Raw genomic sequence first — 25380 nt, 5'->3', positions numbered from 1 at the left:
GGACAACAGATTCATGCCTCTGGGAACCACAGAATCTTGTGGCTTCAAGAACTGCAGTCTTTGAAATTCAGATATTATCAGCCTTAGAGTGTTACCAGCATGGGAGATGGCATCAAAACCTGTTCCCAGCATTTGAGTAAAAGATCTAATAATTCAAAAGATTAAACAAAAAACACGAAACATCAAAAAATTAAACAGACTTTCAAGTTCAATGTCGGCCTTGAATATAATGTTCATTTAGAGAATGTTTCCCTCCTGAAGGATGTGAGATATGGGAAATAATTGGTGAGAGCTTTCAAGTAAAAAAAACATAATCACAACTTTCTCTTATCTCTGCCTGTGTTCTAATACAGACACTCAGAAATTTATGGGAACAGGAATTAATTAATGTGTCTGAGAGATGCAGCAGAGTAAGGAGACATGATAATTATTTCTTGAACACTGAAGAAGCCTGAAGTCAAACACTTATTGTGAAGTGGCTAATAATTTGAAAATTCAGGTTAGAATTAGAAAGGAATATTATTCCTCTCATTTCAAGCTCTGAGACTTCCCTTTCTTTATGCCTGATTAAGAATTTCTGCCCATGGAAAAGACATCATGTGAAAAATATGTTTATCTCATAAATAAAACAGTCCATCTCCATCTTGCTATTCATTTTTAGGAGCCTGGAGGCTTTTAGTATTTCTGTGCATAAACACAAAAATTTCATCTACTAACCTGAAATTCCTTGGAAACTTTCTGCATACTTCAGCAGCATTTTTCATATACATGTATGTGTGAAAACAAAATCTTTTAAAACCATGTGGATAATAGGAGGGGAAAAATAGGAAGCAAATATCACCAAGTAAACAGGATAGGTTGTGGCTGGCATGAGCTGGGGCACTTACAGTTTAAACAGTCTGGCCTCAATCCACTTATTTGGGTGCCACATAATTTTATGACATTTGCGATCAATGAACCATATTGAAAGAGGAAAAGGATAACATCTCTATTTTTACTAAGGATGACCTGAGACTCAAAGGGACCATGGAGCAGATGATCAAAGGTTGTCCTGCAGGCTGAAACAAATTCTTGGTTTTCACAACCAGAAATAATTCTTCAGTGAATTCTGTAGAGATTTCTGATCATAAAATCTATTTATGTACTGATTTTCTTGCATAGAACTTCCAGAGTTTTTTCTTTCATGTGGATAAGAGCCTCATTCTCCCTTGAAAAGTCTACTCTGATTATAATCTAAATCAGAATAATAAAGTTTTGCTAACCAATTTTTGCACTTTTAAAAAGTGTGCTCTGAACAGAAGGTTCTTGATATGAATTACAGACAGACGTGATGTACTGAAAGAACTGAAGAAAAAAACCTAAACTGCATCATGTTGTAGAATTAACTTGACATTACACTCCGCTCATGTATTATACCGCTGACCCTATCTCTTTATTAGTTCATGTTAATTGCCTTTAAGTGACTTTCAAGTGATAAATTCATAGCATCTTGTTTATTTGGCCTTTGTCTTTGGGTCCACAAGCAATCAGTGACAATAGTGACTAGCAACACCAATAGTAGTAGTAATGGTAAAATTTTCAGTATCGTATTTAGACTCTAAGCCTGGTCTTCAATATTTCTAACAGGTTATGACGTGTCTGATACCAGGACTGCCTACCCTCTAGTTCTGCTGGACTTGGGGACCTGTGTGGACCCCCTAGGGCTTGGTAATCCTTTGGTTAACTGCCACCTCCCATCCTGGGTGCTGAAGACAAATAATGATTTTCTACATTGTTTCTTTCCATTATTGATGAAAACAGCCCAAACAATGAATTTACATTAAGTGCCAAGTCAGATAAAACTAAGGAAAATCAACAGAGACCCTGTCACTTTCCTAAACGGTTCCAAGCAGAAAACTATTATTTAAGGCCAAGTTTTTATACATTATGAGCATTTTTACATTGTAAAGTAATGAAGTTCAGGAGAAACCTCAGCATGAAAACTTTTCTTCTGACTAAACTGGTGTCAGTGTATCATCAACAAAAAACACAAGGTGGTAAACCAGTAAAATACTGTTATCCCTATTCAACAAACTGTACCTATAAAGCACAGGAAAGCTTTGTGACATTTTTCTTTTGTAATGGACTTAATTTCTTATTGAAAACAAAAGGCAAATACAAGTCTGGTAATAAAGTAATTTTTTTAGACATTATTTTCCAGCATTTCACTGAGTAAGTCCTGTTCGTTCAGTAAAGTGACAAGTACGTTAATATTATAGCAGTCCAAGCAGTTTTCCTTGACACTAGCAATACTTAACAATATTCCGTTAAAGTAATTAGAAAATACACATGCAGAATTTTGATTCAAATTCTGTTATGGAGTTTAACTGTGAAAGGTCAAGCATAGTGTCAAGAAAAAAAAAAAATTATAGCTATAACTTTAATTTTTCACCATCCCGAGATTCTTTGTGTCAAAAACTACACGAATTTCATGGTCTTTCCAACCTTGATTACATTTTCTTTGAAATCATATCTCCATGGGATCTGAAGGTTAAATAATCCTCATTGGCCTCACTTCAAGCTGTTGGATTTTTTAGAGGTTCTTGGGTTAATCACAAGCGAGTAATTGCACAAATAAAACAACAGCCTCTAAATTCCTACAGTTGAAAGGGAAGTAAATAAAGTAAATCATATGCTACTTTCTTTCTCTCACAGAGACAAAGAGAAGTTCCATAAGTTCAAACTCAAAAGGCTCCTGAGTGGCTGCAGCAGAGAAACAAATTTTTTACTTCTGTATGGAAAATATTTCTGATGTCAATTGCTGACTTACCGAGTGTCTTTATTCGTGTTACTGCCTGCAAAGATAAGCTGCTGTAGGACACAAGCTTGAACTGCAGCCAGTACTCCACATGGGCCACCCTGAGGAGAATAATGGGACACTCCATGAGCAAAACAATTTTCACTGTTTGATGTTGGTGAAAACTTTTGCAAGCCATGTGCTTCCATTCAAGCTTAAGCCATCCTTTCATCTCTCTCTTTCCATCCATGACTTCGTAGTGCTCTCTGTTGCTCTGGGGTTTTTTGCAAGCCAGTGAAAATAAGTGTTACTAACTGGTATTGTGTTTCCCACCTATTTTTCCTGAAAATGCCTAGACATCTGTAAATATCAACTGAAAGTTTTCTTAAAATCATGCAAAGAAATGAAAGATCTCCTGACTTCTACTGAGCCACAGTCTGCCTTAACTTCTAGGAAGAAATCCAATCTGACTTCTTCCCAAGGGTGAAAGTAAGCCTTGTTCTTTTACCTCCTATAAGCATCATGCCTCCCCTCAAGGTCCCACTTACATCATTAAACAAAGATTTCAGTTTTAGTGTACCCCTCTGCACCAGGCAGCTATCTCACTGGGGAAGAGAAAGAAAATGAAGAAAGTTTGAACCTTTCAAATGATTAACATTGGGGAAAAATCACGATAACAAAAAATACCATATTAACTTCAAATTTTACAGAAAATATATTTATAGCTGTTTTGAAAGACTGTGGGATGGGGTAGCAATGTATTTCCTTCTCCTTGCTTATTCCCTGCCATCTAGCCGACCTGACCCCATTGCATGACCAAGACCTCTTCCTGTGGGTTAACTATATGGCAGAGACAGCTGTGCCAGTTGTCCTGAGATGCAAATGGTATGCCCTCTTCTTGCCTAGAAAACTTCATCCAGCGTCACTCTTCTTCCTTTATCACTCAGTTCTCACCCAGATGCCTCATATCATATTATGTACTCTAGTAGTTTACTGAGGAGACAGAGAAAAGCCATCATTTGTCTGGAACATCTATGCGTGAATGGAGTAGGCTATGCAGGACACAAGACCAACATCACAGATACCACAATACCACACATCACATTGGTAGTACTGGGAATTACTGCAGCTTAACATTCAGCATATTAAATCACACAGATGCTGTCCCATGTGTCTGTCACCACATACTGCCATTCTCAGAAACGGGTTCATTCTTGACATGAGGAAGTTCATTTCTTTAATACAGGTCCTCCCTAAACCAACATCTCATATAGGTTGACATATCAGTGCTAGCTTTGTCTACTGAGGTAGAATAGGAAAAACAATGAGGGTAAAAAAGTATGGACCACCCAGTAGCTTTTCTGGAGAGTCCGTGTTCTGATTTCAACTCATGCCAAAGTCTATGCTGTTGTTACCCTCCATAGCATGAGATTAACTTGTCTGATATGATGTGATACCTGTCTGATAGCATGACTTTTGTCATATGCTACAGCTGCACCCCTGATTTTCCCTGTAGATCATGACCAGGCTGTGATGAATCAGTTTGGGATCTATCAAACCCCTCCCAAAAACCTGGATGAGAATGAAAAGCACAGCCAGAACTATTTTCAAACAGCAATGTGATCAAAGTAGTAAGTTTAATTCTCAGGTTGTCCTAAGTACAGCATTAAGCCTGGAATGGGACCTGCAGGTACATGCAGTATGCACAGTATGCAACCTAGAAAATCAAGGTCCTGTAATCAGAAAATAGCTGATATATTGATACTTTCCATTTTCTCATTTATATTGCACACACACTACCACTCTATAATTACTTACATAACTAATGAGTGAATCGTCTGAAATATATTAAGTAAAAAAGCAAGGTTTATTTCAGTCCACTGGGGAAAGCATCCCAGTCAAAAAAATTATAGGAACTATTCTAAATATCTTCTTATAGCACCACAGAAATTTAATGTAGGAGAGACTCAAACAATTGTTCAGCTGAAAAGAATTTTGGAAGCGAGGAGGATTATATTAACTCTCTGAAATAAAACACATCTAAGCAAAACACTCTGGTTTACCATTCCTGTTGTGGATTTTACGGTAGGAAATTTAATGGCCAGTGAGTTGCTAGAAGTGATGAGACATCCTTTCTCTAGCAGCAGGGTCTGGAAACACCAAAGTAACATTTACTGTGGACCAGTGAACATTACTGCCATGGTTCCTTTTGGAGTTTAAATTAACATTTAATATCGTTTTTCCACCAGGTTTTATTTAAACATAAGCAACTTTCTTATGAGATCATCGACCTAATGAAATATTTAACTAGACAAGGTAAGTTAATTAAACATCTTAAGGACATGTTTATTAGCCACTGTCTTTGCCACAAAGCCTTTCTTCCTCTCATTTCTCTATAGTACATAATGGTCTACTTCTTTCAGGCCAGATAAAAATTTTCTGCATGAGTGCAGAAGCCTGATGAGTGTTTTGTAAAAAGGAGTCTACTCCTCCTCTAGTCTTTACTGAAGTTCTCAGATCCTTGCTTTTAAGAGAAGAGACCTAGTGCACGGGTATCACAGAAGCATATGTACAGAGTCACGGGGCAAAGACAAAAGCATTACACTGCAATTGAGGAGGATGCATTTTTACAACGGACCTGTTTGATTTTCGTGACAGCTATGCATCCTGTGCCTTGTGTGTGGTCCCTGGTCTGAGTGCCTGGTCATCGGCCACCTGAGAAACGAGGCTGACCAACTGCACCTGGCATACAGAGCAGAAGGACAGTCTGAAGCACTGCAGTCTCAGTCTGTAAGAGTCAGGGGCCCCGGCAAGATTGACAAAATAGACACCGGATAAGTGAGTCTCCCACTGAATGACCTAGACCAGAGAGACCTTTTTTAGCAGCAAAAATTTCTATGGATTAGGTACATGTTTTCCAGGGTGGCCCTAGTCATGGCATGGTAGTTTCACCAGCTCTGGTCACCACAGGGACGTGCTGCGGATTTTAGAAAGGGTCACTTGGTATCTGATGCTAGAAACTGATGAAAACCTTGTTTTAGGGAGTAGCTGGCATCTTGTGGCTGCAGTCCAGAATTACAGAATCATGGCTGCAAAAAAAGGGGGTCCCAGCTGTTCCCATGTCCCAGTCCCAGTGACATAGCAGGGGTTTTTGTTCCCTTTTATTTTAGGAATGAGCCTCATCGTGCCCCATTTCTTTAAGAGGCAAAAATCTCCTTGTGACTTCCCTGGCACTGCAGGCACTTTGTGCTATGTCCTCCCATTTCGAGACAGATCAAGCTCCATCTTAAACTTATTAAACTCTTCCCCTACAATTCCTTTTCCTCTTGAACTCCACCCTTGATTTATGCCCTTTTATTCTTTTACCACCACCAGCTTTCAGCTGAAGTGGCTTGTCCTCCTCCCTACGAATAACTCCCCATCACACACACGCATACGCACACTTTCTGTAGCTACTTTAAGTTCCCCTCAGAAATACTCCATCCATCTCAAGTCTCCCAACAAGACTTGACAAGGTGACATCATCCAGTGGTAACCAGAGAAGTTAAAGAAAGAGAAAAGTCTTTATGAGACTTTTTTTTTTACTGCTGAAACACACAGCCTTTTTCAGGTCAGTGTAAAAAGCAAAGATCACTTTAAGGAAGTCTTTTACAGTACCTTTTTCTGCACAATGCCGTATTTTAACTGTGGTATGTTATTAAATGTAAAGCTCTGTATTTTCCATTCTTCACTGAAGCAAGAAAGACTAGAGCCAAACAAAAGATTTTTTAATTCCTATTAAAAAAGAAAGAAAAAAGTTCTCATTTTAAAACCAAATCCAAAACACAGGTATGTTTTCTTGCAGTAATTTGTAAAAAAGAAAGGAGGAGTGTGGAAGGGTAATGACTAACTCATAACTATAACCACCCTTTTCTGCTTTATACATACTGTAAATAGCAACACTCAGATGAAAAGGAGCAATTTTTTCCTTTTCCTGCAATGTTCCTTCAACTCATAAAGCTGTGTGCTGCTCAGCATAGGAAACTGTTTATGCAGATCGTCTGGGGCCCAGTTTCCCACGAAAGCATTACAGAATACTGCCTTAAATTTAACACCTAGAAGATCAACGCCTACTAATGGTTACATTAGGGAGAAAAGAACCCTGATGGACACAGTATGGAGAAAAGGCAGCCTGTTTCGCCTGTCAAAGTTGCTGGTATGAGATAAATGTTACTCGGATGTTTGACTGCTTTATGTCAGACGGTATATCAGCATATGGGAAATTCAGATCCTGGCCCTGAACAACTGGAGACCACTGCTATTCAGAGATAGCTACACTGAAGAAATTTCATTCATGCTAAAGTAAAGCTGAGTAAATAAGAACAAACTGCTCAATGTTTGTGTAGTTACTTGGAACTCTTTGATCTCGACATGAAATTGGAAGACACCCTCATTATCTTGTCTCTGGGTTTTTTTTTTTTCCCCTCTGTCTGAATAGGAAGGAAAATATTGAAAGTATTTAATGGTTCCATCTCTGCTCTAAATAAGAAGGATAAGCAGGGGAGAAACAGTGATAGGGGAATAATAAATTTGTTCTAAACCACTGTCAATTTAAAGGACTGGAGTATAAGCACATGAATAACTGACTAGAGGTATTAATATCATAATACAAGCTTCATTAGTTACAGCTATTATCTGTGCTTCAAGTGGGCTGATGCATTTTGGCATGCTCTTCTGTATTTTTCTGAATTTTAGACAGGCATCCCTACATTACTTTTTCACCTGGATACCAAATAAGGAATATACTCAGGAATGGATACAGCACAAATTAAGTCGCACACAAACACGCAACCCATTGCAGCTTTGGCTAACGTAACTGAAATAACATCCTCACACATCTATTTGTAGTTACCACCATAGTTAGTCTTACTTTTGCCAGAGAAACATCAATTGCTTTTGATACTACTTGAAGTATGTACAGTGTTGAAAGATCCAGGTTGTTACTAACTTCTCTGGTTGCTTCTTCATCCTCAACATCAACTGAAGGAAAAGAAAAAAAAGATCATATGTTTTGGATGAAAAAAATTGCTTCCTCCAGCAAGCTCAGTGCCAGGTGGTCATCAATATGACAAAACTTTCCTGTCATCTGTCTTTATAAAAAAGAAAATACAGTTTTAGCCAGCAAGGACAGATAAAAAATACGTGAGCGAGCCAGTTTGATTACTTCCTAATCTTCTTTACACAGTCTTAGCCAAGAAGCTAGGAGTAAATGCAATTACTCTGAATCAGCTAAGAAAGAAGCGACTCATACGACTCATACATATTTGGTTACAGGTGTTCTGAAGAATATGATGGCAAAAGCCAAACTGAAGCTTGACATAACTTACCTAATTCTAGGACATCTTTCATCTGGTCTTCTCTATAGCAAGTGGATGTTGGAGATTTCCTACATTAAAATTAATCAAAGAATGAATGACAAAATGTTCACTTTTAATGGGAAAAGCTGTCCACGCAAAGATATCATTTTTTACCTGTATATATATATACACGTGTGTGTATGTATATGTACAAAGGGGGGTGTCTGTATGGAGGAGGGGAGAGAGAGAGGGAGGATAAAAGATGCAAGTAGACAAAAAACATATTCAGTGGCTTTCACCTTTAGCTTTTAAAATGTTCTATACAAAGGTGCTCAATCTCAGTAACATTCCTGTATAAAGAAATAAATAGTGTTAGAGCAAAACCTTTTTCAATGGAAGAAAGCTGAGCTTCAGGAGTTCATCAGGAAAAGCCACCAGCACAGAGCAATACATTGTGATTGATTTCAATCCTGTTCCAACATTCACTTTCGTTTAATTTGTGTGATTTCAGCCTATGTCAGGTCCTGCAAGCTCAAATACAGGGACAGATTTTATACTGCCCTGAATTTCAAGTGAGGATATTCACGTCTGTGTGACTGCCTCTGAGTTCAAAGGATCAGGACATAAAATAAAATTTACATCCCTGACGGCGATCAGGATGAGATTCAAGTTAGTCATTAAACTACTTGAAAAATGCAAATAGGTGGGGAAAGGTATTAGACTGACTTCCTTTACCAGGGTAATTTTTTAATCCACTAACAGGTAGCAGTTGTCCAAATGCCCTTGTGATTTAATTGTATATTACATAAATAGTAGGTAAAAAATTCATATAAACAACTACTAAAAGGACTAAGCATTTAAACTTGGATATGAAGTCAGAACTTAAGTAAAATGTTAAATTTTTGGAAGTGAGATGGGTTTATTCTTCCTATTGAATTCGTACCAAAATGAATTCAGAACCAAGGAAAAGTTTTAACTAACTACTGTAAAAAGATGGTCTTTTTTTTTTTTTTCAAAAGAGCAATACGGCATCATTGGCCTTTGCTTTGGAAAAAAGGTATTGCCCTGACAGTCCTTGCAAAAATAGTATGGAATAATTTCCTCAGCAACATTCTTTGTATGCATGACATTATTATAGCAACAACTGCTGTCATATCACATACTTTCCATTAACTTAATTTCCTTTTTCAGTGCGTGAAAGATGAATAAAACCAGAACAAAGACATATCACACTGAGGACTTTTCCAGTTTGAAAGATTTTGGCACCTTTCTCACTGATAGTGTTTGATACTACAAGAAAAGAAACACTTTTCTCTTTCTCTGTAAACAAGTTAAAGGATTTATGCAATGAAATGTTGATGGCCACAATTCAGAAAACATAGAATGGAAATGAATCACCTAAGTTTCCATGTTCCATGTTCACCTGGAAACATCCCAAGTCAGGCTGGACGGGGCTCTGAGCAACCTGATCTAGTTGAAGATGTCCCTGCTCACTGCAGAGGGGTTGGACTAGATGGCCTTTAGGTAGGTAAACCAACCCAAACTATGCTATGAGTCTATGATTCTATATTACAAGGGACTTGAGGTAAAAATAAATACTATGCCCAGCAGGTCAATATGAATAAGAGGACTGAGAGCAAATTTGTATAGTGGCATAAGTAGTATTGAGCTCTCACTGAATATAACTACTTTTATTGTGATACAGAGTTTAATTTAGTTGACTGTAGTATATTTTAAAACACAATTCAGACCACCCCTTGCTTTTCGCTAATACGGAATTTCATCTGAGATTTCTTTCTGCGAGCTACTCACTAGTATTTTCATCTCTCCTGGGCAGGAAAAGGTTCTCAATGACACTAAATTTGCCAATAAAATGTTTTTCAGCCACGTATTCATGTCACTGAACCGCACTTAGATGTAACCAAAATCCACATTTTTGTTTCGTCTGAGATTGCACAATGTTGTCTGTTGTTTCCTACAGAATAATGTGTTTCTTCCCATGTCAACCGGTTTCAATCTAGTTTGCAAAAACACAGCTGCTAAGAGTTGAAAATGCAGCACTACAGGTTGCAGCGTCCTATCCGGCCTCACTTGCTGCTTCAGAAGGGCTTGGGTCTCCTACAGGTACTGTATGATATCTCCCAGCTTCATTACATGTCTTGGATATCACAGAGTCTCAAATAGCACTATATGCCTATGTTTAAGTACATAGATCACTCCCTACATCAAATTAGCACCCTTGATTCATTGTTGTCCCAAACATTTCTCCTCAGTACTGTTTCATCTGAAAAGATCTATAAATGAAAATTGTCGTGGTTTAGCCCCAGCCGGCAACTAAGCACCACGCAGCCGCTCGCTCACTCCCCCTCCCACAGTAGGGTGGGGGAGAGAATTAGGAAAAAAACCTTGTGGGTTGAGATAAACACAGTTTAATAGGACAGAAAGAAAGAAGGAAACAACAATGATAATACCAACAAAGGAATGTACAAGAACAAGTGATGCCCAATACAGCAATTGCTCACCACCCGGCGATCGACAGCCCGTCCCCGAGCAGCGATTTCCGCCCCCCGGCCAACTCCAGTTTATGTACTGGGCATGATGTCGTATGGTAGGGAATATCTCTTTGGCCAGTCTGGGTCAGCTGTCCCGGCTGTGTCCCCTCCCAGCTCCCCGTGCACCCCCAGCCTGCTCGCTGGCAGGCCAGCACAAGAAGCTGGACTGTCCTTGACTGCTCAGCAGCAACCCAAAACACCAGCACATTATCAACAGTTTCTCATCCCAAATCCAAAACACAGTCTCACACTGGCTTCTGTGAAGAAAACCAGCTCTATCCTGGCTGAAACCAGGACAAAAATAAAGTCAGCTATGGTACAATTCATATATAGTTCACCTGGCACCAGTTTTTGTAACATTAATGGTTTCTGGAAAGTCTAAAAGACTTTGGTTCTACACCCATTCCAGGAAGAACCAAGCCCGGTATGCAAAGTGCTTTGAGTTCTCAAGGCACAAGGAAATTCCTATCAAGCTGAGGAAAGTGTTGACATCAAAGATTGATGCAGGGTGTTCTCTGGTTAAGTGGGGTATTTTTGCAGGTGTAGGTTCCCTCCTTAAGGGGAACTTGCGTTTCTCAGAACACTGTCAGGACATTTATTGCAATTTCCATTTCAGCAGATGATTACTGTTCCAGGAAAATTCATTGTACACACAAAACCATACAGTTAGAATACTAAGGAAGGGGGAAGTCACCTGTCACGGCAGAAAAATTGGACAGGAAGAAAATATGTTTCATTATAAACAAACTATACAGTACTTTCCCTAAATATTTGAACATTCCTATCTGATCTTCATGCATTGCAGAAAACTGAATTTACGCAGAATAGCTGAACTCAGAGAGAAAGCACTTCTCAGCACAATAATGCATGTACATTCCACTGTTTCCTATTTATACTACCATACACAAGAGGCCAAATAAACAAAGGGTCTTAAAAATTAAACACAGATCAGCAGTGGCTTTAAGGGGACTGTGTTGGTAAAACTTACTTTCACTGCCTGATTACCACAGCTTTTCTACTGGACTTTTCTGCAAAATGATTTAGTGTCAGAAGGATGCCTAGAAGTCACAATGAAGTCCTACCGTCTTGTGCTGTTATGCCATATACAGACATATACGACATTCTTGATATACTGAGTAAGATCTGGAAAGTAGGTAAGAAAAAAATTAGACTCCGTTACTATTGCAAAAGAGTAAACAAGGCCATTATATGTGATGCACCTTGCCACTGCTTTGGGGCAAAGTTATAAAAATGGAATTATTAAAAGCTGTTGTAAAGATGCAAAGGAAATTATCATAATCAATATCAGGAAATATATTTATATGGGGGAAAGACCTTGTCAAGAAGATTTAATATAAATTCTGCCATGCTTGTAAGTCTGGTTGACAAAGGTAACAGAACTCATACACTTAGTTTCTCCAAACTTCCTTTTTAGTTAAGCACTGCATCTGATTTGATTGGGCTGTTAGCATTATGAAAAATTAATTCATAAACAGATGGCTCATTACAAATATAAAAAAAGTAAATGAAAAAAATTGTCATTGAAAGGGTCATTTTAAATCAACTCACACACAAATCTGCTTTTGTCGTGCTGATTTTTAATGACTGTATGACAATTCAGGAGAAAACAGCATCTTTGCTGGGAAGGTTTGCATATGAAAAAAATATGATTATAATCAAAAGTTGAGCTACAAGATGGTTTGAACTGCATGATGAGTTGGGCTCACCTGAACAGAATGCTCCCTCATAGGTAATGAATGTTTATCTCCAGCTATAAAACCAGGTCTACTATAATAAAAGTTTAGCTCCTTTAGTCATACTGTACTTTATCAAAGATTTTTCAGTGCAACACCCCAACATCTGGGATTTTCAAAGAGCACAGTACCACTCGTGTGAACTGACCATTACATTCAGCAACTCAGAACAGTTGTCAGCAAAATAAACAAGTATCAGTAAAATAAAACAGCTAAAATTCCATTAAAGATGCTTACAAGAGACCGGTTAAGAGACACTACGTAAAGCATTGAGAAGGGTTCCCAGACTTCAACACTCAACCAGTTCACACCAGTGGAGGTGAATACAACCCTCCATTCTCTTTGTCATATATAAAGTACCCACTCTCTCTGGTTTTGGCCTTCAACTTTCAGGCCATTTATTTTTAAGGATGTGGAGTTTTTGTGGCCTTACGTGTCCTGTCAGAAACCTCAGATTTTTAACAGTCCAAACCACTGTAACCTGACAGGTTGGACAGGGCTCTGAGCAACCTGATCTAGCTGAAGATGTCCCTGCTCACTGCAGGGGAGTTGGACTAGATGACATTTAAAGATCCTTTCCAACACTAACTATTCTATTATCATATTTTATGATTCTATGACAGATTTTAGCAAAATTAATTATCTTTTTGAATGCTAATATCAAATGTTAAATTGGAAGAAGACACAAGCTTACATGAGGAGTGGGCTAATTTTCTTATTTTATTATGAAAAAAGGTGAACACAGGTAACAGCCTATTGGTGAGCACACATAGCGCAGAGAGCGCTTTTTCCTCCTGTTAATCTTAGGCAACATAACACATAGGGGGACAAAAATTCCTCGTGCTACCTGCAAACGACTAGTTGTTTTTAAGGTGCAGGTAATTTCTTATGCTGCTTCCTACTGTGCTCCCCCAGACGCCTGTATGTTGACACAGTGAAAGGAAATGTTGTGAAGCTCCAGCAGAAAAATAGGATGTATAGTGTCCTTGCTTTACATTTGAGAAGATCTAGAGTCCCTCTATGTTTGCATGAATAAGACAAATTCTCCATTGACTGAATGCATTTTAGGCAATGGGCTGGACCTTTCCAGTTTTACATCCTTTCCAAAAATAAAGACATGATACAGAAGCCATTTGCGATTTCCAGTAATTGCTAAGTGCTTCTTCCTATGGAGTGCTGGAAAAATACTAAAAGGGCAAATGGCAGCACACACAGATGTTATGTCGAAGGCTCTGATGCCATAAATCCATTGGCACAAAACAAAAGTCACAACAGTTACTTTTATTTTAGGTTCTTTTTTCCGGTCCAAGCATTATGTTATAAAAGGTGTTATGTAACTCCAGATACTTGAAGGTCTTCACTACTGAGTGATTTGGCAACTGCAATCTCTCTCTCTTTTTTTATAGGGGCTCATTAAATCCATATTCCCCAAAGATGATCCCGTTTTATTTGACAGCCATTCTTCTGATTGTCAATTGCAAGACTCAAATAAAGACTTACTCCCCGGCTGGCAGCCGAGCACACTGCAGGAGGGTTTGGTTAGTCTCTCAGGGAAGGTGCCGACTGCACTATTCTTACTGTGCTTCCTGCCTACAAAGTCACACCAAAGCATCGATGAAAGCATGAGATGACGCCATGTGCTTCTTCATGCGGCTTAAGGACAATGCCTGGTGCTACGCACAGATCACACACAAGGATGGAAGGAAACAAGCAAAGGTAATTTACTATTAGGTTGCTCCAACTCTGCAATCCTTTCTGTTCTTTTATCTGAAATGTTGCACTCTGACTAAACTCCTATTTCCTAGAAATGACACCATTGCCCAATACATCCTCTTCCTCTCATAGTGGGGAAAAATTTAATGAATTCCTCAGACTTCGCTCATACATGCTGCATGTCACTGAGTATGCTGGCATATACTGGAATCAATTGGGGTTTTCTGACTGATTTTAAACAGGCTTTAGTTTATAAGAATATGGCTGAGCTCAGACCTCATTTCATAGAATAGGCTATCAAGGTGACAACGATTTTTAGGAACTGCTCAACAGCTCACAGAATCAAAACTTTATTACTTACCAAAATGCCAGGTATTATTTTAGGCAAAGCAACCTCATCTGACACATCATTTTTGTATACAACTGAAGTATTACAGCCCATTGGCCAAACAGTACAGTCTTAAAAGTATTCATTATTCCTAGAAAACCTATTTTTCACCAAAATGCATAGTAGAAAAGACTGCAGCAAATCATAACTGTTGGGTAAATAATGTACATTAAATAACTTTTCTGGAACTATTTTTCTTTTGAGTAGGAAATTCAATTTTATTTAAACAATGCAATTACAACTGGAATGCTGATTAGTATTCTTTATGAAATCTGACATTCATACATTAACCTTCATTAGGCACTGTATTATCCTGTTTCAGTGATAGCCCATATTTTAAAGAGGGCAGCTGCTTTGGCTCTCTTATTTCTGTCATGAGCTCAGAATCACAGAATAGCTGAGGTTGGAAGGGAACTCTGGAGCTCACTTAGTCCAACCCTCTGCTCAGAGCAGGTTCAACTAGTGCAGGTTGCTCGGGGCCATGTCCAGTCATGTTTTAAGCATCTCCCAGGATGGAGACACCACAGACTCCCTAAGCAACCTGTTCCAGCATTTCCACCCTTATAGGAAAAAAGAATTTTCTTATGTTTAAATGGACCTTCTTGTAGTTCAGTTTGTGCCCATTGCTTCTTTTCCTATCATGGCACCACTGAGAAAAGTCTGCCTCTGACTTCTTTAGTCTCTCCCCAGATTCCATCATGTATTTCTATATATTGGTAAGATCCCTCTGAGCCATGTCTTCTCCAGGCTGAAAAGTCCCAGCTCGCTCAGCCTCTCCTCATACATCAAGACACTCCAATCCTTTAATAATCTTTGTGGAGTCCTATGCTGGACTCATTCCAGTATGTTCATGTCTCTCTTGTACCCAGCAGTGGACACAGCACTCCAAGATGCGTCTCACCAGCGCTGAACTGAGAGGAAAGATCACCTCCCTTGATCTGTTCGCAATGGTCTTACTAAGGCAACAGAGGGTGCTGTTGGCTGCCTTTGCCATGAGAGCACACCGCTGGCACAAGTTCAACTTGCTGTCCACCAGGACCCTTGAGTCCTTCTCTGCAGAGCTGCTTTCCAGCTGGTCAGCCCCCAGCCTGTGCTGGGGCATGGGGTTATTCTTCTGTAAGTCCAGGACTTCGCATTTGCCTTTATTGAACTTCATGAGACACCCACCAGACCATTTCTCCAGCCCATCAAAGTCCCTCTGAATGGGACTGAATGGCAGTATAACCACTTAGTCTGTCACTCACTCTTCCCAAATTATGTCATCTGTAAACTTGCTGAGGATGCACTCTGTCCCATCATCCAGGTCATCAACGAAAATCTTAAACAGTATTGATCCATGCATCAACCCCCTACTGGGGTTGTAGTAGTACACCACTACTGCCTGGCCTCCAGCTGGCATTCAAGCTGCTGATCACAACCTTTTGAGCCTAGTGGTTCTAACAGTTTTTAATCCATTTCAGTGTCCATTTATATAGCCCATAATTCATCAGGTTGTCGATGAGGATGTTATAGAAGAGTGTTGAAAGCCTTACTAAAATCAAGATAAATAATGTCCACTGCTCTCCCCTCACCCACCAAGCCAATCATCGCATCATAGAAAGCTATCAGGTTGGTTACATACAACTTCCCTATCATAAATCCATGCTGACTATTCCAAATCATCCTCCTGTCCTTAACATTCTTGGAAATAGCTTGCAAGAGGATTTGCTCCATTACCTTCCCAGGGATCAATGTGAAGCTATCCAGCCTGAAGTTCCCCAGACATTCCTTCTTAACTTCCTTGCAAACAGGAGTGACATTCAGCTTCTTCTAGTTTTCAAGAACTTTTCCCAACTGCCACATTTGAAAAGATAATCCAGAATGGTGTGTGACTGACAATGGCCACCTCCCTCAGCACTCAACACCATCAGGTCCCATGGACTTGTGTATCTATAAGCTGCTTAAATCTTTCCTAATACGAACCTCCCCTACTGAGGATAATTGCTCCCTGCTCCAAGTACCGAATACTTCAGCCTCTTCTGTGTCTTTTGTCACCAGGTCCCCTGCCCCATTCAGCAGTAGGTCCACAGTTTCCCTAGTCTTTCTTTTCCTGATGATGTACTTGCAGAAGCCCTTCTTGTGTCCTTTCATATCCCTGACCGTATTCATCTCCAGGAGGGCTTTGGTTTTCCTAACCTCAACCCTGCACAGCCAGTGTCTCTGTATTGCTCCCACGTCACCTGACCCTTCTTCAACTTCTTCTATGCTTACTTTTTGTGTTTCGATTTTCTCAGCAGCTTCTTGTTCACCCATCCAGGTCTCCTGTTGCATTTGCTTGACTTCCTGCATGTCGAGCTAGACTGTTCTTGAGCTTGAAGGAAGTGATCCTTGGAGATCAATCAGCTTCCTTGGACCTCCCTTCTTTTAGACCTGTGTTCTATAATATTTTTTCCAAACAGGTCCCTGAACAGGCCAAAGGCTGCTTTTCTGAAGTCCAGATGGGGGGAATGTCAAATCCTGCTCTGGACTTGCTCAGAAACTCATGGCCAACATTCTCTGCCAATGTTCTAATGTAAATCAGCACAGCTTGTGGCCACAAATGATGCAGAATAAAAATGAGTGAGAGGATCTTAGCAGTTTTAAGCATTCAATCATGTATAACTGACAGGTATAAGCTTGGTCCTCGCATAGATAGTAAGATGGTTTATTCCTGTTAACAACAGAAAGCATGAATATTAATCCTTTAAGGACCATAACACTTTCAAAATATTATTTTGAAAGTCTCAGATATCTAAAAGAATACAAAAAAACATGCACATATTTTTAAAGGAATTAAAGGATTTACTTGAAGAAGATTATTTTGTTTTCCTCTAAGTATGTCCTAGCTCCATAAAATTGAATTTTCAAGGACTTTTTGTTGGGACATATGAAAAGGCAGGAATTTTCAGTTACACAATGGATTCACCTGCACTGGTCTCCATTCAGGATGAAGAAAGTCACAGGTGGTTCAGAAAACAAAGCCAAACCATTCACTCCTTGTCAGTCTTACAAGGAAATGCAGGGAGCTGAAGGGAGATACCTTTTCTATCAATAAATAGAAACACATATTACCTTATCACAGAAGATTAGACTGACTTCATAATTATACTACAAAGGCCATTTTGGAGGAAAACACATTAAGACACCGAGGAGACATTCTGCATTCAATGTGCTCGAAACTGAAATAAGAAGGCATATGCCTGTGATACACTGCAGTGGCATCTGTGCTAATGTGGTTTTATAATGCTGAGAATCATGCCATTAGCAGCAGGTGACTGTTCTTACCCTGTATTAGTGAGAGTCACAGTGCGACAAAGTTAGAGCAGTCCTTAAATACATGAAAGAAATATAAAACAAATCAAGAAAACCTAACAGAAAAACAAGAGCAAAATTTCAGTGCAGGAAAGATAAAAATACATGCAGATGATACAAGCTTTAGGAAAAAAAAAAGTCCAAAGGAGCATGAAAAATATTTAGAAGTGTTTTAACAGAGGTGAGTATGTAGCAAGGAACTGAAAGTTCAGTTAAAATCAACTTCAGCCATGGATAACAGGGCAGAAAAAAAGCAAATGCAAGGTGAATATAAGTGAAAAATTCCTAAGACTAAGTACTGCTAGACACTGGAATATATTCTCAGGGGAGAGGTGTCACTTGAGTCATTTAAGACTGGACTAGACAAAACCCTGGAAAAAGTATTACAGCAAATATATATAGAGAGAGTAATGAATAATCTGCCATAGAAACAAATGTCCTTAAAAGGTCTTTTCCATCTGTAATTTCTAAGATTCTATGAAATATGAGTAATGTTCCACTAAGAAACTTGGTATCTATGGCAATTCACTAACCCTACCCTATTTGTGTTAGAATGCAGAGCACTGCTAGAAAAAGGCTTATTACCAAATCATGAGTGATATTTTGGGAACCATTAAAGAGTGCCCAGCTAAGGTGAACTCAGTTGAGAAACTATTGCAGGAAGAGAAGTTCTGGCTCTGAACTCACTGGCACTTGCTTTCCTAGTGGTGGAGATGAAGTGCATCAGAGAGACTTAGGTTTTGGTTGGAAAAGGCATCTGAAGCCAAGCTACATAGTCATAAAACAGTCCAAACTGCCTGAAATATCCATCTGTACTGCAGACTTCTGAAAGGAAACCACTAGCTCACATTCAGTCTGTAGCCAAGACTAATGGCAAGGCAAAGGAGGGTATGGCAGATGCAATTAGAAGAACCGGATAAGTAGGGTGATTGTTCACAATGAAAGGATGAGTGGAGAATCAATTACCTTCCTTGCTCCTGAAACTGTATTATAGATTTCTGCTTTTGGACAATGGGATCCACTGCTGTATCCTTTTGCTCACTTGCAGAAGGAAATTTTTGTTCTGATGTAACAATATTCCCTGGTTTTTTTGCCTTTCTCATAGCCATTCCCTTTTAATTTCTGTGAAATTGGCAGGATATCTTTAACTTCAGGTCCTGATTGCTAAGTCTTTTAGTTCCCTTGGGTCTTTGACTCCAGTTTTCCATGTTTTTATTCTTTCATAGCTCTGATTCTAGTTTTTATGCTATTTTTCTTGGAATTGGGGGAAGGAGAGTGGTTCGCTTTATACATGAAAGCTAGAAGTTCAAACATTGCAATATATTCTTCTTAACTACCAGAAGTGAAACTGAGGTCTACAGATAGTATCTGCCCATCTAACTCGGCATAATATAGTTCCACTACACTGCAGAAATGCCCAGTCAGAATGCAGCTGGCCAACTCAGATTTACTCATTTAGAAACTATTCAGCTGAGAACTGGAGGTTTTCCACATCACCACCACACCTTACATTGACAGAATTAAGAGGCATGGAAAATTAGGAGAACACTTCAACTTCAGAGGTTGCATAAGCAACAACTATAGTACATCTCTGTAGTTGAGATGAAAGAATTGTTTCTCAACTGCTGTGAAGTGGTTTTGCTTGCCTTTCCCCAATCTTGTTTGCTCAAGCCGTGAAACATGGGGGAATCTTGACCTTCTAACACCATTTAGCCTTCCCAAATAACTCATTATTCACCATGGTTTTTCTGGAAAAGCAATAGAAAGATTTTAATCTAAGGTCAGACATCAGCTTCAACAGCTATTTATTTTTTTACAGTTCCTAAAGATCATGACTTCCATTACAATGTAGACCCTCATCCTTTATTCTGTGTGCTCAGTTTAGTGATAAATACTTCCTTCTTGTAGGGGGTTCAGCATTAAGGAGAATCACAGAATGGTTGAGGTTGGAAGGGACCTCTGGAAGTCATCTGGTCCAACCCTGCTGCTCAAGGGAGGTTGATGCCATGTCAAGATATTAAAGGTGGCAGACAATCTTTCCTCCCTGCCATTCAAAGCTCTGCCCAGGTTAAAAGACTCAAGAAAGTCTTTAGTAGTTTGCTACCTTTGATCCGAATATGTTCCTTCAACATCGTCTCTCTCAAGTTCCAGTGGAACGTGCAACATTTTAACAAAATCATAAAAGATGATACAGCAACTTTTTAGTTAGTTGAATTGTGCATTTTTAAACATAAGTTTTTATGCCCTTGAAAATCTCAAATTAAAAAACTTTAAAAATAGAGAGTCATCCACATTTTGTGTGTGCCCTACACACACCTAACACTACTGAGAGGAACAAGGACTCAACAAAAAGGACTCAACAGTGAGAAATACTCCTTTGGGAATGAACTATAAACAGCAGCATCAAAATGATCTGAAAGAATAAACGGGGTTTCAAATTCTCCACTGAAGTGGCACTGAGATATAAATATCATTTTTAATTTAAGTTAAATTTGCAGATGACACCAAGTTGGGTGGGAGTGTTGATCTGCTGGAGGGTAGGAGGGCTCTGCAGAGGGATCTGGACAGGCTGGATCGATGGGCAGAGGTCAACTGTATGAGGTTTAATAAGGCCAAGTGCCGGGTCCTGCACTTGGCCACAACAACCCCATGCAACGCTACAGGCTTGGGGAGGAGTGGCTGGAGAGCTGCCCGGTGGAAAGGGACCTGGGGGTGCTGGTTGACAGCTGGCTGAATATGAGCCGGCAGTGTGCCCAGGTGGCCAAGAAGGCCAAAAGCATCCTGGCCTGTGTCAGCAATAGTGTGGCCAGCAGGAGCAGGGAAGTGATTCTGCCCCTGTACTCGGCACTGGTGAGGCCGCACCTTGAATCCTGTGTTCACTACAAGAAGGACGTTGAGGTGCTGGAGCGTGTCCAGAGAAGAGAAATGAAGCTGGTGAGGGGTCTGGAGCACAAGTCTGATGAGGAGCGGCTGAGGGAGCTGGGGTTGTTCAGTCTGGACAAGAGAAGGCTGAGGGGAGACCTTATCACTCTCTAAAACTACCTGAGAAGGAGTTGTGGTGACGTGAGTGTTGGTCTCTTCTCCCAAGCAACTAGCGATAGAACGAGAGGAAATGGCCTCAAGTTGCACCAGGGGAAGTTTAGATTGGATATTAGGAAAAATGTCTTTAAGGAGAGAGTGGTCAAGCATTGGAACAGGCTGCCCAGGGAGGTGGTGGAGTCACCATCTCTGGAAGTATTCAAAAAACGTGTGGATGTGGCACTTCGGGACATAGTTTAGGGGGCATGGTGGCATTGGGTTAACAGTTGGACTTGATGATCTTGAAGGTCCTTTGCAACTTTAGTGATTCTGTGATTCTGTAAATAAAATGGCTTTGAAGGAGCATGGAGGAATTACTGACAATTCTGTATACACGTCTGTGTGTAGTTTGGTATCAATATACAAATACTGGATTATGTATTTGTCTTCATATATTCTTGGAGAAGCACTTTGCATTTCCTTAAAACAGAAGGTTGTACAGTAAAATAATAGGAGTGCTGTATAATCATATCAGTTTATACAACAAGAAAACTCATCAACTATCTGCCTTTGCATGATAAAACCACATAGGAAAGTATCATAAACTAATTCACTGTTAATTACTTCTGCCGCATGATTTCTCTGTCAAAGCAAACCTTTGCCTTACCCTACCTTATTTATTTCATATATTTATGATTGTACTACTATTACTTGGTTTAGACAGAAAAGAAGAAAAGTACTGTGACCACTAAAGCATTCTATCTAAACTATTAAAAGCTAAAGCCATGGAATACAAGAAGTCAGACATCCAACTCCTGAGAAAAGGAAGTTTAAAACTCAGAAATACTGTCCTTAAAATAACCTCCTGTATCTACAGCTTCCAGGGACCAGCACGGTTACCATTACCAACACCACAACATATATGGTACAATAAAACAAAACAAGATGCCGCACCCAGAGGGTGGTGGTAAACAGCTCCTTTTCAAGCTGGCAACCTGTCACAAGGGGGTCCCCCAGGGATCGATATTGGCCCCAATGCTGTTTAGTATCTTCATAAGTGATCTGGATGATGGGATCAAGTGTAGCCTGATGAAGTTTGCCGATGATACCAAACTGAGCGGGAAAGTGGACACTTCAGAAGGGAGACCCACCCTGCAGGGAGACCTGGATAGGCTGGAAGATTGGGCTAACAAGAACCTTATGAAGTTCAACAAGGACAAGCATAAGGTCTTAAACCCGGGAAAACATAATTCAGGAGTGTAGGACAGGCTGTGATCTACCTGGCTGGGAAGCAGCTCTATGGAAAGGGACCTGGGCAGTCCTGGTGGACAAGCAGCTCAATAGGAGTGAACTGTGCACTGCTGAGGCAAAGAAAGCCAACAGGATGCTGGGTTGCATCAATAAGGGCATCACCAGCAGAGATAAAGAAGTTGTTATCCCACTCTACTCTGTGCTTGTCAGGCCACACCTGGAATACTGGGATCAGTTTTGGTCCCCACTATACAAAAAAGATGTGGACAGGCTGGAGAGGGTCCAGAGAAGGGCCACAATGACGATCAAAGGACTCGGAAGCCTGCCATATGAGGAAAGGCTGAGAGAACTGGGTTTGTTCAGCCTTGAGGGGAGACCTTATCACCATGTTCCAGTATTTAAAGGGTGGCTACAAAGATGATGGAGACTCCCCTTTTACAAGGAGTCACATGAAGAAAAGGGGTAATGGGTACAGGTTACTCCTGGGGAGATTCCGATCAGACACAAGAGGAAAATTTTTCAGTGAGAACAATTACCCACTGGAAAAAACTCCCCAGGGAAGTGCTGGATTCCCCAACATTGGACACTTTTAATATTCGGATGGACTGGGTGTTTGGCCATCTTGTCTAGATGGTGGTTTTGCCAAGAAAGATTGGACTTAAGGAATTCTTTAAAAAATGGCATATAGATTGCATTCATAATTACATCTGAGCGGGCAGGCAAACTCTTCAGCATATTATACTTTATGGAGTAACTTCTAGTGACATGGAAAAGAATACAGTCATGACATAGAGTGCTATCATTGACCCAAGAGAACAAAAATTGCTGCTCCTCCTGTAACACAAGGAAGAAAATAATCCTTTTGTTCTAATTCTTTGCAATCATTATTGTCCCTTTTCTGGGGAAAAATTCAGACATCATATTGCCAGGTACTATGTAGATAAATGAAGATGCAGGTGAACAAATTGTTCTTCACCTCTATCTTTCTGTGATTAAAGGAATGCTGTGCACTTGTTATGTAATGACAATATGTCTGCAAGGGGATCAACATTAGGTCCAGAGTATGCTGAAAAAAAAGCAAGCAGTTTTCTATTAAAAGTCAATATTTAATTACAGTTATGACCAATTAGGTAATAACTGTAGTTAAGCATTGGCCTTTTAAAACATCACTAGAGTTACCTGAATTTGAAAGCAGATGCTTTCCTGAACAGCTTTTCAGAACAGGTTGCCCAGAAAGGTGGTAGATGCCTCATCACTGGAAACATTCAAGGTCTCGTTGGACGAGGCTCTGAGCAACCTGATCTAGTTGAAGATGTCCCTGCTCATTGCAGGGGGGGTTGGACTAGATGACCTTTAAAGGTGCCTTCCAACCCAAACTATTCTATGATTCTATGATTCTATGATAACTTGATTCCATTTTCCTAGAAAGAAACAAGGAATTGCAGCAATCGCAACGCAAATAAATGAATGTGAATTATTTTTCCTATCTGTGGTGGGTGTGTTGGTCTGTCATTCTGGAAAACTTAGTGCTCACTCTTGAATTTTGCTGGCTTTGCATGTAAGCCTTTAATTTGGGTCATCACAGAAATCCAAATGACTCCTCATTGTCAAGATAGCAAAATAGTATCTATTTGAACAAAGACAGAACCTCCAATTCTTAATGAGGACAAACTTTTACATGAAATATGGTACTCAGAGGTCTAACTTCATGTTGATACCATAAGATTGAAGTACCAAGTCACAAATCTGGCCTCTCAACACAGTTACCCCACCGCACACACTTCATGCAGTAGCTAAGAATTAGACAGTTGATGAAAAAAAAGCACAATCATTTCTTTCATTAAAATGTACAAGTCAAAATACTGTGGATCTGTAATTCCCCAGGATATTTTTATAGCTAGGTATTTCTGCCCACCTAATTCGTGAACATTTATTCGATAACATGTAGCTTGTCTTCTGAAGCGTGGCAGTGGTGGTGTTTCATTTTTTTTCTCCTATGTAGACAACAGATGCCTGCAGCCTGTGTGCAACAACACCATTTTTTGCATACAGGAAAAGAGAATAAAAAAGTACAGCGAATGGAAGGAAAAATAAGATTTGTATGTGTTTAGTTTTCTGTGGGAAACAAAAACAGAATTGCAGATGCCTGTGAATGAACTATCTGTGGTTACTCCTACATAGATTTTCAGCTACTCATCTAAATACTTAGATTAGCATTTATGTCAGAGGCGTCAGGTAGCAGTAACAAAGAATGGAAGAGGATCCAGACAAATATCTGCTCCTACACTGTAATTTTTCATGCCTGGACAAATGCTGAAAGGCTCTCAAACACTGCAGGATTTGATCAAAGGGATATAAACGTCTGGCAAGAGCCAGGCCTTATATTGTAATGGTCAATGTTTATTTGGAGTCTCACTTCCACTCTCTGTTACTTCCACTTAACTTCAGGATTCAGTGACAGTTTTCAGGAGCTCAGAGCTCAGCATGAATTCAAATGCTCTCCTGGCTTTAACTCAAATCATCTGGCAAGGAAAGTCCCTTTTTTGCTTTGGAAACAGATTACGTGGATTCTTCTTAGGAAATAGCTCCCTCTTCTGTGGGAAGAAAAAAACCCAGTTCTCTGCAGGAAGGGAACTGTTTCAAACCACTTACTACAGCAATGGAGCACAGTACCGCAATACTTTGCACAAAATGGTGCACTGGGGCAGTCCTCTCTCAGTCCAGCTTCTGCTTTTCCGATCACTCCACAATTATTGCATAAGGTTGGGCAGTGTCAGCATGTCCAACTGCAGCTGAGTGAAGTTAGTAGAAGAGGTTTCTTGGTCAGACACAGTCTTCCCAAAGAATTTGATCCAGTCCAATATGCCTTTGACACTCATAAATAACGTACTATATATTCATTGATTATCAATACCAGGAATACACTTATTGTTCTTAGCTTTGTTGGGGAGCTGTCAAAAGCCCCCAATTAATGCTGAGTGTGAAGTAATAAACCATCCTGAAACCGGAAAGGATGAAGTGATGGGTTAGCACTATCTTATACACTGTCAAGCTATATGAAACAAGAGTTGCATGGAGTCAGACCCTATTGCTTCTGCTTCCAGACTGACTTATGAGCTGTCTCTCTGCATTCACTTGGAGTCACAAAAGACTTAATAAATCCTTCTGGAAGCAGAATATCAAAGGTGGATCTGCAGGAACCTGTTCCAGTCCAGCAACATCTGGACTTGTATTGCCTGGCTTTGGCTGTTATTTGAGATAG

At 39.8% G+C, this 25380-nt stretch overlaps 1 protein-coding gene across 1 annotated transcript in view; it reads right to left on the bottom strand.

The window, feature by feature from the left end:
* MINDY4 (MINDY lysine 48 deubiquitinase 4) overlaps positions 1–25380 on the bottom strand; it is a gene marked incomplete at its 3' end in the record, with an annotated part of 85782 nt that overhangs the window by 49885 nt on the left and 10517 nt on the right. The window contains exons 6-9 of the mRNA XM_082014794.1: positions 8143–8201; positions 7686–7795; positions 6434–6550; positions 2810–2898 (exon numbers count right to left, since the gene is read on the bottom strand). Coding sequence (XP_081870920.1) covers positions 2810–2898; positions 6434–6550; positions 7686–7795; positions 8143–8201 — 375 coding nt within the window. The remainder of the gene's footprint in view (positions 1–2809; positions 2899–6433; positions 6551–7685; positions 7796–8142; positions 8202–25380) is intronic.

This window comes from Phaethon aethereus (assembly GCF_964289735.1).
Source record: "Phaethon aethereus genome assembly, chromosome: 2".
NCBI lineage: Eukaryota > Metazoa > Chordata > Aves > Phaethontiformes > Phaethontidae > Phaethon > Phaethon aethereus.
The sequence above is the reverse complement of the archived record's forward strand: the minus strand, read 5'-3'. Positions and strand labels throughout refer to the sequence as shown.